This window comes from Labrus mixtus, chromosome 8 (genome assembly GCF_963584025.1).
Source record: "Labrus mixtus chromosome 8, fLabMix1.1, whole genome shotgun sequence".
NCBI lineage: Eukaryota > Metazoa > Chordata > Actinopteri > Labriformes > Labridae > Labrus > Labrus mixtus.
In genome coordinates, this window is record NC_083619.1 from 7,482,526 (window position 1) to 7,497,854 (window position 15,329).

Here is a 15,329-nt window from a genome sequence, read left to right on the forward strand (position 1 = left end):
CTTCCCTCAGGACGGAGGTACAGAGAAATGAGGTGCAGAAAGGCTGGCCTCGGGAGGAGCCTGATCCTTGCTGTTATGGCTGCCCTGAATAAAAGGCCTCGCTGAACAGGCCAGAGGGGGAACTCATGGTTGTTGTCTCACTCTGTTTGTGTTAAACTCTGTGTTGTATGTTCTTTGGTGGGAATTGTCTGTTATGACAGTAACGGTGCTGTGAAAAAGAATTTCCCCATGGGGACAATAAAGTTTAAAAGTCTAAAACCCAGTTCAAACAGCTACTATTACATGTTCCATAATGAGTGATGTTTGAGTGGTAACAGAAGGCAGGATGAGATTGTTTTGTTAAAAAACACGACTTGCAAGTGTACAGCAAAAGGATGTGAGCTACCACCTCTGTCCACAGGGGTCACCATTATCATCAGAGAGTGTTGTTCTTACAGGAGCTTTAAATTCAAAACATACAAAATATTATTTTAGGTCACCCAAATCCTCTTTGAAAGGATTCATCCGTAATGATATTCAAAGAGATGTTTTAGTCTGAACCAAACTGATGGACTGAACCACCAACTGAGAGACTTATTGATATTACTTCAGACCCAAATAAGCTTTCCTGTTTCCTTCCATTTTCAGATGATCTCAGCAAATCACTCCAAAAAAAAAGCTCGAGCTTTAGCCGTAAATGTCTGCACAAGGAGTTAAAAGTAATCAATTTGCGTTCAGGATTTATAACTTTGATCAATTAGTAGATCTGTTTTCTTTGCTTGAATTGTTTACCTTCTCTGTGCATCAGTGTGGAAAAAAAAGCCTAATTACACCCAGGGGAACTTTTATTATAGGACGATAAAGATAAAAAAAGAATAGTGTGTGTTTCCGGGCCCTTTACAGCCATAATGGATGATCGAACTTTATTCCCACATAATGAGTTTGCAAACAAAGCATTCATCCCTGGATACTGCAAACAGTCAGAGATTGATTTGGCTGATCAAAGATGGATCCCGCAAGAGTTTTTCTAATGGAGATCATGTCTGCTTGGAGGAAGATTTATGGTGTAATACTCGGGCGGTGAGGAGGATGAGCTGAGACAAAGAAAGTCTGGAAAATAGGTTTTAGAGTAGGAATAGATGAGTACCTGCACAAAGCTCATTGTTGTTTTCAAGAGGCTATTGTGTGCCTATCAACTGCATTTACATATTTGGGCATCGAGGCACTCTTATCCATTAACGCAGGTAGAGAAACGCATCAATATTTGTCAGGTCTTTCTAACTACACATGGCGTTTCTCATTACAGATTGTCTATTGGAGACTTGCTTGGAAGGATTTTAGAAGGAAGTGATCAAGTGAGAGCATTTCAAATCTGTTATCTGTTTTATCCTTTGTCAGACACATACAACCATGTGCTATAAACTCAACCTTCCTTTGTTCCTTTTGCTATGCTTGTCAAGCTTCTTTTTCTTATGCACACATGTAATGCGGTTTGTTATTATGATAATAACGGTTTACCACTGGATATTCTTTGTTGTATTTGCAACAATGGATCTCACAATGGTGAGAGGTTGACAGGCTGACTGTATAACAACTGTAAACGTATTCGCTGACATTTCAGTCACTGTCTGACTTTTTAATGTTTCCAGTTGACCCAATTTAAACAAAGAAATCCCAGTTGAAGAAGCCTTAGACACGGGCATTGAGCTCATCCAAGGTTGGGGCACTTTTGCCAGCAGTTTTTTGTAACATTATATGAATTTTTTGTTTGCTTGTGTTTTATTTAACACCTTTATTTCATATGATTGGCAGACATGATCAGTTTATGTTATGAGGCAAATGTATTATTTGAATTTGCTTATGAATTATCCCCTCAAAAAGCCGCACATCCTCTTTGATCATGGTGCAAGTTTGTCCTAAAAATGTTCTGTTTTCATCTGAAGGTGGAACATCGACACACTGATAGACATGGCTGCTGGAGGAGGTGAAGGTCACAGATTAACGGAGTGTAACTAAAGTGATCAGTAGATTAAATTTATCTGAATGAGTAAAAATGTTAAGTTAAAAACATTAAATCCCCCGGGGGCCTAGTGGTTATGTCACGCGCCCCATGTACAGAGGCTATATTCCTTGTCGCAGCGGCCGTGGGATCAAATCTGCCCTCTGCCCTTTGCTGCATGTAATCCCCCCACTCACTTCTCCCAACACTTCCTGTCTCTCTTCAGCTGTCCTATCCAATAAAAACACCGTACATTAAATCTCAGAAGAAGAATGCTTTCTGCTGTAAGATATAGCCCCAGTGCACATTGTGTTTATCCCTTAAAGGTTCACTGTACTGGGGCTTGTGGTGTTCATGGATCTTTCAGGGGGGTTTGTAAAGTAGGTTACTTTACTCCGAGTGAGTTTTTATTGGCAGCTGCAGCAGACGCTGGGATGTGATGTGAGCTCAGTCTCATCTGTTTTCATGCTGCTTCAAATGCATCCTGTTTGAAATACAGCTATTACCTGGTTGGCAGGTTGCTTTCACCTGCGGCTTTTTATCTGATTCACCCAAATGTCACAGTGGACGTGGAGTTAGTCTCTTAATGTCAATTTAATTCAAAACACTTTGAATATTTGAGTGACGCAGAACAAAGTTTTGGCTTTTCATTTTTAGAAAAAGTGGAATTTATTGTTGAAGCGAATCATTTTCACTTTTTGTTTCATTTCTATATTTACTTATTTATTGAGGGAAAGCTCATTGAGATTAGGAATCTTTTTCACAAGAGTGTCCTGACCATGCCAGGCAGCAGTACATTTTAAATTCACACGTATGTAAATTCTTCCGCCAGGGGGCTTTTAGTCAAAACAACAACAAAAGAAGCCCCCAACCCCTGATGAAAATGAACTCGGAGTTGACAGTAATCAAGACAAACGGGCGAAAGCGACCTGAGGAAGAGAATATGTTTACAGACGATGTTTCCAAGTATAATTTAAATGACGTTTTTATCACAGCAGAACAGCAACAGTACGGCAGCTTTCAGTAGCAGCTCACGCTTCCTTATGCAGCAGATATTGACATAACATTCCATGTTTCCATGGCAACAATAAAGACGTTGTGCCATCATAGACAGGGGCTGCTACAACTATGAAATTAGGGATTTCTCTGGCTTAAATAACTGCTGGAAATATTAGAGATGATGTAAGTAATCAACAAACAAATATATGTATAAGACGAGTGTAGTTAATTTAGATATTTTAGTGTATACTTAAACCAAATCCTCCTGTAGCAGGAGCAAGGCACCTGAAACTCCTTTTTCCAACTCCTAGATGCATTTTGAAAACAGATAACAAGCTTTGTGACTGTATCTTCCAACATTTCCAAAAAAGTTTGTACAAGTATGAGGGAAGCAAGTTAAGTATTACAAATAAATAGGGACAAGCCGATTATTTAGTGGACAGAAGGTCCATGCAGGCCGGCCAGCTCCAGCGTACAGACTACAATGATGAGTTCAGCCCTTATGATTTGTTATGAACCTCAATGCTCCATAGTGAACAGCATCTGTAGATTTAAGGCATTGAGAAGACGCATGGAGAGATCTATCTCAACACTTTAAAGTGAGAGATTACTGAACTTCAAGAGGCGGATTTATTGAGGTTTTTATATAATGCCCCCCAAAGTCTTTGAAAACGTAGAACTGCAGAAAATTGCATCATTATAATCTTCATTTCTGTGGAAGGATGTCTTTTGTCTGTAGCCCAAAATAATTGCTTCCATGAGACCTCCATACACATGTGCAAAGCTTTTCTTGGGGTGAGCTGCAGCCTGTATGTGTAAATGTGAATATTTTACCACAGAACTTTTATATAACCAGCCCTCGTAAAATCTTCACAAGAAGTCTGGTGAGCTGATGTCTAAATGCAGCTAGTAATATTAAGGAATGGGCGGGGATCATTTACATTACGTGACCCAGTAAGGGACGGGGGCGATCATTGTGCACAAAATGAAGCTACTCTTTTATGTTCCCCAGTGTGTTCTCTGCTTTTTTGTCTATATCATGACTATATCTGATTACACGTAGCACTGATATGAAGGCAAGAACCGTCATCAGAGCGTCTGACTCTGTTACTTGAGCTGCAGTCTTGATACATTGTAAATACTACACTTGGACTTCCACAGCGTCATTTTTCAAGTATTGCCTCCAAAGACCCCCGTGCAACAGGCCAAATCTCCCACTGTGAGGGACATGTGAGAAAGGGCGACTCAGGAAAATGTCGAGCATGCTGTCCTTAAAGGGATACTTCATCCATTTGCATTAAGCTTTGTATCCTTAGAAACCTGGTGGTATTTTTAAATGATTTAAGATTTACTTTTATTGATCCCCGCAAGGGGAAATTTCTGTTTTTACACTCTGTAAGTCATGCAACATACACAAGTATATACACACATGCACAAACAGGATCCTGTGAACATGCACTGTGGCCCACAGGAGGCGCTCCTGAGCTGGTGGTGGGGAGGGGGTTTGGTGCCTTGCTCAGATGCACCTCGGCAGTGCTCAGGAGGTGATCTGGCACCTCTCCAGCTACCAGACCAACTTCCATACTTGGTCTGCACTGGGACTTGAACCGGCGACCCTCCGGTTCCCAACCGAAGTTCCTACAGACTGAGTTACTGCTGCCCGGATGGTTGTGCATCCCATTCTCATTTTCCCCTGAGACGGGAAAGCTCTGTATTTCTTAGAATTCTTGGTTAGAGGGGGTGAAAGACGATGAGCTGGGGCGGAGCTGTGCATTCTCGGAGTTGTATTTCATCCACATGAGCCAAAAAGACACTTTCTGCCTTTTCTCGGCCAGGAAGGCACCAACTTCAAAATGTATTTCACATTTCTACTACATATATTACCCAATGTCAATACAGATTCATGTTTCAACCGTTGAAGTATCCCTTTAAGTTTTCAAGAAATTTTCAGGAGTACATGTTTGCTATGTTGCCACTTGAAGTTTTAAGTTTTTAAGTTTTTTGGAAGTATAGAAATCAGAATCTTGTGTTTTCCTTCATTTAAAAAAATGAAAATACAATCCAATAGCCAATGCATTTTCTTTTCCTTTATGCAGGCCTCAGTAAACACATTTTGCATAAGCTCACTTCAATAGCCAAACATTGCAGCTTGACAACAGAGGGAAGCATGGACATAATAACAGCAGGACGGATTGGACCTGATTCTCTTCAGACTCAAATCTTCAGACAGCAGAGATTACAACCCAAAATATTTGTAAACACAACTTTTACAGGGAGCATGGATATGCAGTAAAGATCAAGTAATGATGACCTAGATTCTTCTGTCCCTCATCGCAATCATTGTTTGACGTTGTTACAATCTCAAAGGTTACAGTTTTAATGGGAAGTCTTTTACTTGATGCCAGTTTCTCTGTCTAGCTTCAAAAGAAAGGGCTTTTAGGAGGACTAACCACTGTGTCTGCTGAACAACAAAGTTCCCCGGGTAATGATTTTGTCTGGGTCTGCTTAAGTGTAAATTTCCCCAAATACAACAAAGAGCAGCTGAACGATGAGCCGCCACACAGAAGGGAAAATCAATCAGCGTACGTGCTCTCAGTGAACAGGGATCTTTCTTCCCACACGGCTTGTAACTCCACAAAATGAAGTCAGTCTTCACCGCGAGAGAAAGGTTGGCTTAGGTCAGAGGCGGTTCAAAAAGTAATTTCCTGTGACTGTGTTGTGCCCATTTGGTGCTAAGCTGCACGTCCTGAGTCCATTCACTCAAACGGGAACAGTGAATGTGGGCACACATTATGACCGATTGCTTCTTCACAAAGTTACCCATGTCGATGTGGGACCCATTTTTCACTTCCCACATATCCTCCAAACACTGTCTGCTTCTCTGAGACCAGATCTGGCAACACAAGTATATCTTTTCATGCGAGATCTGGCAACACCTTCTTTCACAAGTGCTGGCAGCTCATACCTCTCCTCTCTCCGGACCATTAGCTCACTCAGTCCAACCAGTAATTAGAACGAGATTACAAGGATTCATATGTGGAACCATGAATTAAAAGTTATAACTGCAAGATCATTTGTGTTCCTCTGTTCAGCAAAACTGTTATTATAGTTTATCTATCTTTAAAAGCTGAGAAAAATAAACTTCGGTTGAACAACTACTGCCAAACGAGATGATACTTTCAGACACTTTTTTTTATCTGTGGCAATAATTATATTGGCACTTTTTCTTTTTTAAGCCCTAAGGGGTAAAAAAGTTAAATGGAATGGAATGGAAAATGTAATTTTTTTATTTTTTTTGGGGGACTGACCTGAAAAATGATCAGATTTATAACTCAAAAATGTGAATTGATTTTGAACCATGAATACAAATTACAAACATATAGTCCAAATCAAAGGGTGTTATATATTTTTCACTCAAAATTCGGACAAAAAATGAGGGGTTTGAATCACAGGGTTACTCACTCAACACTATACTATACTATATTATACGTTATGTAAAACAAAATACGATTCAACATAAGATACACAACTTGTGGCCTATGACAGCAATAACATCCAGATACATAGATTCTGCAATATTAGATATATATTAAGACAGTCTTACTCAGGCTTTCTGATGAACTGAAAAATACAAAATGCGCCTAAGAAGGTAAAGTACAGGATGTCTTTATTCTCTGCAATTTGGTTCCAGTTTCTCTTCTTATTGTGCATTATCTCTTAACTTCTTTACCCAACTGTCTGACATAATCCTGCTCATGTCCCAGCCCTACTCATTATATAGTGAGCAGTGACTGGTTTCGGAGACAAGACTTTTGTCATTCATTAATTGTGCTTTTGCCTGTGTTTTTAGAGAGGATAAAAGGGTACCCTTTGTGACATTCCCTTAATACTGAGTGTCTCTTTTATCATTTATTCATGCCCACTGCTTCAGGAGGCAGATAAATTAATTGCTTGACAGACCTGCCATGTCAAGTTAAGCTGTCTAAACTATAACTGAACAGTCACAGTTCAGGGGACATGGCTTATTTGACAATACATTGCAGGCACCAATGGCCGTTTTCCATCACAGACCAAGCCACCCCCCCGCACCTACCCTCTGCGCTGATTTCTCGAGAGCGGACGAGGTCGCTCTTGTTGCCCACCAGGATGATTGGTGTTTGCGGCTGGGCCTCCCTGAGGAGGAGGCGGAGCTGTGCGGTGCGGTGGAAACTCCGCCTGTCAGTCACGGAGAAGACGAGGATACACACGTCGCACTGCAGAGTGGACAGGTCCTGGTGACACAAACACACACATGCACATTAATAAAACAACAGCTTAGAGGGACGGATTAGTTGCTGAATAAAGACAGGAAAGATCAGATGACAGATGGATTAGTGTTGAATGTCAGTAAGATCTGATACATTACAGAAGAGCCTTTTAAAAGCATTCAAAACTTTTGAACCCAGATTCCACCTTGAGTCCCTTTTTTTCTTGTTCTAGAGCAAAGCCATCCTAAAGACAGCATCACTACCAGGCAGGCACCACTCAAGTTTTTACCCACGTCCCATGAGAGGACATGGACGGGTCTTTGCACAGCTTGCCTGCATGCACGTCACGCTTCACTTTGAATCTCCTGACCCTTTTAGCAATGACCAGCAACATCCCGTCGGGGCTTTCTGTCACAGATACTCAATTAGCTCGAGTGGTTCTCGCAGAAAACAGCAGCTTGAAACTGCCATCTTTGTCCTTCTTCCCTGATTCTCTGTTGGCCACATTTACATACAACTGAAGGTGGTGTGAGTATGAAATCATGTCAGGGCAAAGTTCTCCAGGCTGAAATCTCACACAAAATATTCACATCATCAGTGCAATCATGACCAAATCCTTTGACCGTGTTATTTATCCCAGTCCACTGAAAGATGATATCATATTATTATATGAGCTGCTGAGTTGTTGAGTGAAGTCCTATGCAAGGATTTTGCCATGTGGCTCAGGGTTTAGTGACTCTGAATTCTCTGAGGATGTGACCTGCAGAGTAAAACTACTTCAGTTTAATTCTGAAGCCTCTGGTTACGTGGATTAGGGATGCACCATTTGTGTCACACACTATAGTAGCTTTTATTTGATTCACTACAGCTTAAGGAAGACCAAGCATTAACCACATGGTGTTTGGTGTTGTCCTTAAAACAATGTAAATACTAATTTCTAGAAGAACATTAGGTATGATGTGTAGAGTGTCGTTCATGACAAACAAACCCACCAAGATTTATCACTCAACTTTACCGGTCCCTTCAGCTCCAGAGCATTTCATCATCTTATATCATTGTTTTATTTTTAAAGAATACCCAACTGCAGTTTGATTGCTATCATCAATCCTGTTTGTGCTTGGCAGTGTTATTCAGGGGGAAAAAAGGGTTTTATATCACATGCCAAGGACTAAAGCTGCAGGATTTTGGACAAAAATTTATATTGAGAAGTTTTTTTTTTACTGAGATATGAAAAAAACAGAATTGAATACCAAATGAATGCAGTGTGTTTATATGGATTTAAAAAAAAAAAATCTTTAACACACTGGGTCCAGCCCTCTCACACAGCGACAGGGGCTCACACACACAAGCAGAAGTAGAGACAAAAGAGCGAGAGACCAGATACCCCCCCCCCCCCCACACACACACACACACACACTCTTTTTTAAAATATACTTTGCAGGGGAGCTGGTGGCACAGTGGTTACTGTGTGTGTCCCATATATGGAGGCTGTAGTCTTCAATGCGGGCGGCCCAGGTACGAATCCAACCTGTGGCTCCTTTCCCGCATGTCATTCCCCACTCTCTCTCTCTACCTGATTTCCTTCTCTATCCACTGTCCTATCGCTACAATAAAAGCCCAAAAAAAAATCTTTTAATATACTTTGCAAATAAACTCATTTATATCAGTCCACAATCACCTCTAACAATTTTCAAAGTTTAAGCTGCATCACCAGGCCCATGAAAGTCATTTCTCCTTAAACATAAACTTGTTTTGCATTACCTAATGTGTGCTGCAGGTTTGGACCATGGACTATATAAAACATGGACGTACACTCAGTGCCATCACCCATTTCTGAAGAGGCGTTTTGAAGCCAAATGATGGCGGATGCCATTTTGTCAAATGCTGTAAACTCAGGCCCTAATTATACAAATGAATTAATAACTCTTAAGGCTTAATCAAATAAAATCCAGAGTTATAAAAAATCAGCCCCATGTACACTGTGTTCCACTAAAGAAATGAGCTATTGACACCAAAGTTGTTTTTTTTGATCGACAGTGTAAACATTTTTATTTCTGCTGTAAAAATCTGCGTTGTGATACTGGACCCTAATGGGGATTTTCTTGGCTTTTGCAGCAAGCCTCTAGGTGACACTGCGGGAAGTGCAGCTCTTCCACATTGGCTTCATTTTTCATCACGGGAGGTTGCCGCTTGGTGTGAACACTAAAAGTAAACCCTCTGAGTCATCTTCCCTGTTAACAATCAGAATGCATGGCTATACTTTTAACCAGCACCATGACAACATGCTCCTGACTATAACACCTTCTCTCCTTAAAGGCTCCGACACACCAAGGAGATCGTCGGCCGTCAGTCTTAGTTGGACTGTCGTCGAGTGATCGTCGCCCTCATTTTTGCGGTGTGTCCGGCTCCGTTGCTACCCGTCGGCCCTCAATCTAGCAATTAGTATGATGCAAAGCTAACCGCACATTTTTCCTCTCTTGTTCACATCAGACTTGTTCAGCTTATTTTAGGATTTATGATTTTATTCCTGGATCAGACACTGAAGTCTTGAACTGTGTAACCTTCATGATCATTTTAATATTCCTGTAGTGTTGGCATCTTCACTGTGCCTTTCTGTTTTTACATTTTAAAAGAACACTCTTAGGCCTGTGGTGATGAGGAGGTCAAAACAAGAGACATTTGAAGTTTAAAAAGAGCACAATCAATACAAACAATTTTTTCACACAAAGACAGAAACATGAGGCCAGACGAACAGTGTTTGGGTCTGTGTCGATACAACAGAGAAATTGTTTTATATCCAGCTGGGTCTCTCGTCGGGAAGCACAGACTGTGTCTTCAAATAAAATCTGAGATATTACCACAGAGTCAACAGAGTATTTCTATTAGTGTAACAGTGTTGAGCACGGCGGCTTTTCACTTCACTTAACTGTAAACATGCCCACAGGGGAAATGGCAAAATGATATTTGAGGATTGGTTTAAGCTATATTTTTCCTTGTGTTATTTTTAAAAACTGCAAATTTCTGATGATTTATAGGAAGCAAAAACAATCCGATTGTATTAGAACTGAAAACAGCACTCTGAAGCTGTGAACATTGGTGACTAAATCAATATGAAAACGTGTTATTCCCTCCAGATAACCCAATCTGCTGCCAGCTCTGGACCACATTTATTGTGTATTTTTTGTGAGTCTGTGTGTTTTTGTGGGTATACGCGGATGCCCTCGCCCTACATCCCCAGCCCCCGGAGGTAACTTCCTGCCCTCCAGAGAGATTCAGACGCCTGAAAAATTCACACAGTCTCTCCCGCAGCCAAGTAGTATCGGATCAGACCCTGGAGCAGGAAATTCACGGGGAGCCCCTTGGCACTGCGTGTGTTTGATGGAGCGCAGGAACAGACAGCGAGCGGGGAAAGCTTTGGCATGGAAGCCGGCCTGGCCACCTGTCACTGTCTGATTCAGGGATGAGGAGGAAGAATGGAAACAACAAGACAGAGAGAGAGAGAGAGAGAGAGAGAGAGAGTGAGAGAGAGAGAGACTAATCCCTGTAAGCAAAGAAGTACAAACACAGCGAAGGTATCGATTGAGACGGTGATGGAGCGTTTCAGGAGAAAAACTGTGAGCAGGTAAGTATCCATCCATCAAACGAAGGCTGAGCATCTCAGGACAGAGCCAACTCTCTCCCCCTCTCTCTTTTTCTAGATTAAGCAGCTCCTCTATGTCCTCAGAAAAGCAGGCCATCTGTCAATATCCCCTCTCCACCCCCAACCACACACACACACACACACACACACTCATTCATTCACTTGGCCTAATACATGAACACAAAAGCCAAGCCCACATAAACAATCATCCACAAAAATATCGTAATCATACTTAAAACTTGCACAGATCACGCTGTATTCAGGAACATTTGAAAATGACTTCATGAAAACAAAGAACTCATCTGGCTGACAGAGTCCATTCTCTACAAATATGGATGCTATATCCAAAACAACGCTACACAAAAAAGGCCCAGAGTATGTGGACACCAGACATTGAATTCTGACCATATTGCATGTTTTTTTTTCTTTTCTAGGCTCTTTAGTTTTCATTAAGGGAGTTTAATCTTTCAGGTCCTGAATGGACCCCTGTATGAATGCAGAATTTTCCATGTAGATTTCTTACAACTGTGGTTCATTATGAAACCCAACCAGTAAATCTCTTGGCCAATTACATCAGATGGATATAAGCAATATATAAGCAGTCTTCCAATATGTGACGGTTTGATGTCTTTCTGCAGAACACCGAATGCAGGCTGATTTAAGAACAGCTCTGTGGTGTTTGTCCAGCAGAGCTCTCTCCAGGTGCATAGCATAAAAATACTCTCAACACTGTTTGCAGCACATCTAGCCAAGAAACACATCTGAGCTGAGGGCAGCAGCCTTCTTGGTACATTTGCATAGTTATTTCACTGAAATATTCATGTACTATAGTCTTTTTTCATCCCAGTTATAACACTTGTTACCATATTGGTAATGTGTGAAACACATGTCTGTCTCTATTTTATGACACAAGAGTTTTCTGTCTGTGTATTCTGCCTATAGCTCTTGTTGGTTGTTTGAATTTGACACGGATTAGATTTGAAATCCTGATGTGAAATAGTCCATGCACCAATCAGGAAGCAGCGTATTTGAATTGCATTGTTTGACATTGTTGACATGTGATACCAGCTCTGATGAGTACATCTGATCCAACCATAACAACATGGACTTGATACAGCATATAAGGGTATGTTGAACTAGTAATCATTTATCGTATCACTCATTTTTCAGCATTTTATTGTCAAGTATTAAATTCTATGAAAATCCTAAAATTGGTCTCAGGGGATTAAAGGTCAGAGAATAAAGATAATAATATGCACACTGTTTGGGGAGGGACCTTTCTTGTTCAAACACTGAAAAATAATCTTCTGAGTTTTTTTGTGGAAGAACATGCCTGGTCTGCAGAACTCTGACCTCAAATCCAACACCTCTTTAGAAATGGGAACATCTAGTGTGACAGCCATCCAACATCAGTGCCACAAATCAAAAAAAAAAAGCTCTACAGTTACAGATTAGTATGAAAGTCTTCCTTGAGGATGTAATATCACTAGATGTCCTCCTGAATATGTAATAGCTGGTTAAACACACATTGCTGTATTGTACAGATGTCCACATACTTTCTTCCTTACTTACTTCTTCTAAAAATGAATACAAAGTTTTATTTTCTTATACCTTAGATCATTACTAAACCCTGTGATCCAACTTTAATTAAGACTCTTAATTAATATTCAAATCAGAACATACAAAGCTGGCTTTATAGGCTATTGAAAATATGAATAAGGTATGGCCTTATTTTAGACGGGACATTGTTGCTTGCGCATAATCCACAATTATCTCATGTCGTTGCCCATCATTTACGTTTTATAATGAAAAGATACCGAACCTAAAGTTACCAAAGTACTGATTTATTTTTTGTGAAAAACATATAACATACAGTAAATAAACTTATGTTTTAAAGGCTTTATATGCGATTTTTCACACTTAAATATAATAGAAATCAAGTATATCTATATATATATATATCTCTGAAAGTAACTCTGTGAGTCATGACTGTCTACAATGGGTGTAACACCCGAGTCCCACTGTCTGTGATGTTTTCCGAGTTTTCCGAGTCCTATCTTCAGTTTGTTTACATCGCCCGGACAGCCGGCTGACTCCTCCCCTCGCGTATAAAAGTTGTTTAATTGAGAGACTAGAGAAAAGAAGAATAACATACTGTACTCACTGCTTAACTGTGTTTCTAGATCATTTCAGGTAAATTTACATGCAGTGTGAAGATACGAGCATAATTAAGATCGCTAGCATTAGCATGCTAACACAACAATGCAGCGCAAGTTGTTTTGGTTTCATGCTGGTGCTCAAGGGCGACATCTGCTGGATCAAAAAATCACATATAAAGCCTTTAAGGAAACATCAAATTAATTATTATTATAAAAGAATCAAATAATTTTTTTGGTGATCCTCATCCAGGTCCAAACAGCATGATGAATGTTTTTTTTTTAATAAAAGAAGGCTCATAGTTGAGTCAGAGAAGCTTATCTGTTCTACCAATAAAAAACAGAAACTTTCTAAAACTTCATTTTCCCACAAACTTTCTGTTTCTGCTGCAGATAAGAAAACTACATCCAATGAAACTTGACAGGAATCCTGGTTTGCAGCCCTGTCTTTATCATTGCAGCATACAGACTTGTCTTCTTGTAAAGGAAATGTATTCTGTTTGATCCAGTGAGAGGATGAAGCTGAACTTCTCAAAGCTATCAGTGGAGTTGTGGTTGAAAAACAATCTTTAACAAATCATTAAACTAGAACGGCCTCAAAATGAATTTACACATAATTCTTAAGCCTTTTATTCATAAAGGAACAATATTCATCAAACACACATACTCTGACAAGCACTGAAAACACACGTATGCACACACCAGCCTGCTAGAGTCATCAGAAACCATTAACAGTGAGGGCAACGAATTACTTATCAGACGACATTTGCATAACATGCTGTGGCTCTGTGAGCACTCAAACTATTATTCCTTCCAGTTGTGACAAAAAATGGCAAAAACTCATTTTTTGGCTATAGATTAAGTGTGTGTGTGTGTGTGTGTGTGTGTGTGTGTGTGTGTGTGCTTCCTGTACCATTGAACCTGAACTATTTCATTCTTTGCTCCAGACTCATTTGCTGTGTAGAACAAGATACATGAGTAAAGCAGCTTACTGCCTTTACATGGAAACAAAAGATCAGGCAGTCCTCCACCTCTCTGCACACAGACGCACAATGAGAGGGATAAAAACACACACTAGGGTCGTCACAATACCAACATTAAAATTTTGATTCAACACGTGTAAAAACTGTAGATATTAAATGCTGTCTCAGTCTAACTTTCAGTCAACCTAACGACAGGCTGAGAGCTGGAGCTGAGGCGGGTTTTAAGCCTTTTGACAAACCATTACATCGCGCCCACCTGTCAATCATGTCAGCTGCGTGCCTAACTATGGATAATAAGGAATATTCATAAAAATCAAACGGAGAGGTTTAAAAAATGATGAAAAAAAACTAATCAGACCTATGTTGTTTTTGTATAAGGCTGTAAACATGTTGAGTTACGCTGCTAATGTTAGCCACACTCGGCAAACTGATTTGGCATTATTTGACCATAGACGCGGGAAATCAATAAATATTGTTCAACATTGACAGTTTGTGAGTGTTATTTACCTTTAGACTAGGTGACTAGTCTGAATTAAAATTTGTGTTAAATTGACTTTGCAGATTGCCCAGGTACATTGTTAATATCGATACCCATTTTGAAACCCCAGCTACAAAAACAGAATTCCTTGGAACCCAAAATTAATAATTAATTAATAAAAAAATTTAAAAAAGCAAGTTAACTCCTGCAAACTGTCTAAATCATATCAACACATTGGCAAGGTATCAAACTGTTGCCAATGTATTTGTGAAATTTAGAAAGTGCTCTCTCTTTTACTTGCGGCAGCTTAAGGTTGAAAAATACGACTGAAGACATATAGTCGTTTAAAGATTTGGTACTTTTCGAGACTCTTGATAATCAAAATAGCAGAGATTGTGTTTTTTTCAAACATGTGGTATCAAACATCTGATAACCTGCCACACACATTCTTTGGTTTGCTGTCTGTCTTTGTGACTGCCTCTAGGAGCAGAATCAAAGAGCAGACATATCGATGAAGGAGCAAGGGTGATGAATGAAGGAACAAGAGAAAAGAAAAAAACTAAAAGAGAGGAGAGCGGAACTGAAGAAAGAATAGGAGAAGAATCGTCTGGAATCTGTAGGTCAGAATCTGATAATTGGATGATGAAGCTTAGTGTGAGTGCTGAGTTAGTGGGTTTGCTCTTTTTCTCTCACTTACATCTCACTGTGCTGCACTGTGAGACAATGAGTGCTGCCCTACAGAAAAGTATTACAGAGACCATCTGGCTAAGCAGGACACACAGACACACACACACACACACAGACACACACACACACACACACACACACACACACACACACACACACAC

General features: G+C 40.1%; 1 protein-coding gene across 1 annotated transcript in view; it reads right to left on the reverse strand.

Annotated features, from left to right (window-relative positions):
• Nucleotides 1-15,329, reverse strand: part of rem2 (RAS (RAD and GEM)-like GTP binding 2) — a 41,999-nt gene that overhangs the window by 16,432 nt on the left and 10,238 nt on the right. The window contains exon 4 of the mRNA XM_061044001.1: nucleotides 7,071-7,248. Within this exon, the coding sequence (XP_060899984.1) occupies nucleotides 7,071-7,248 (178 nt within the window). The remainder of the gene's footprint in view (nucleotides 1-7,070; nucleotides 7,249-15,329) is intronic.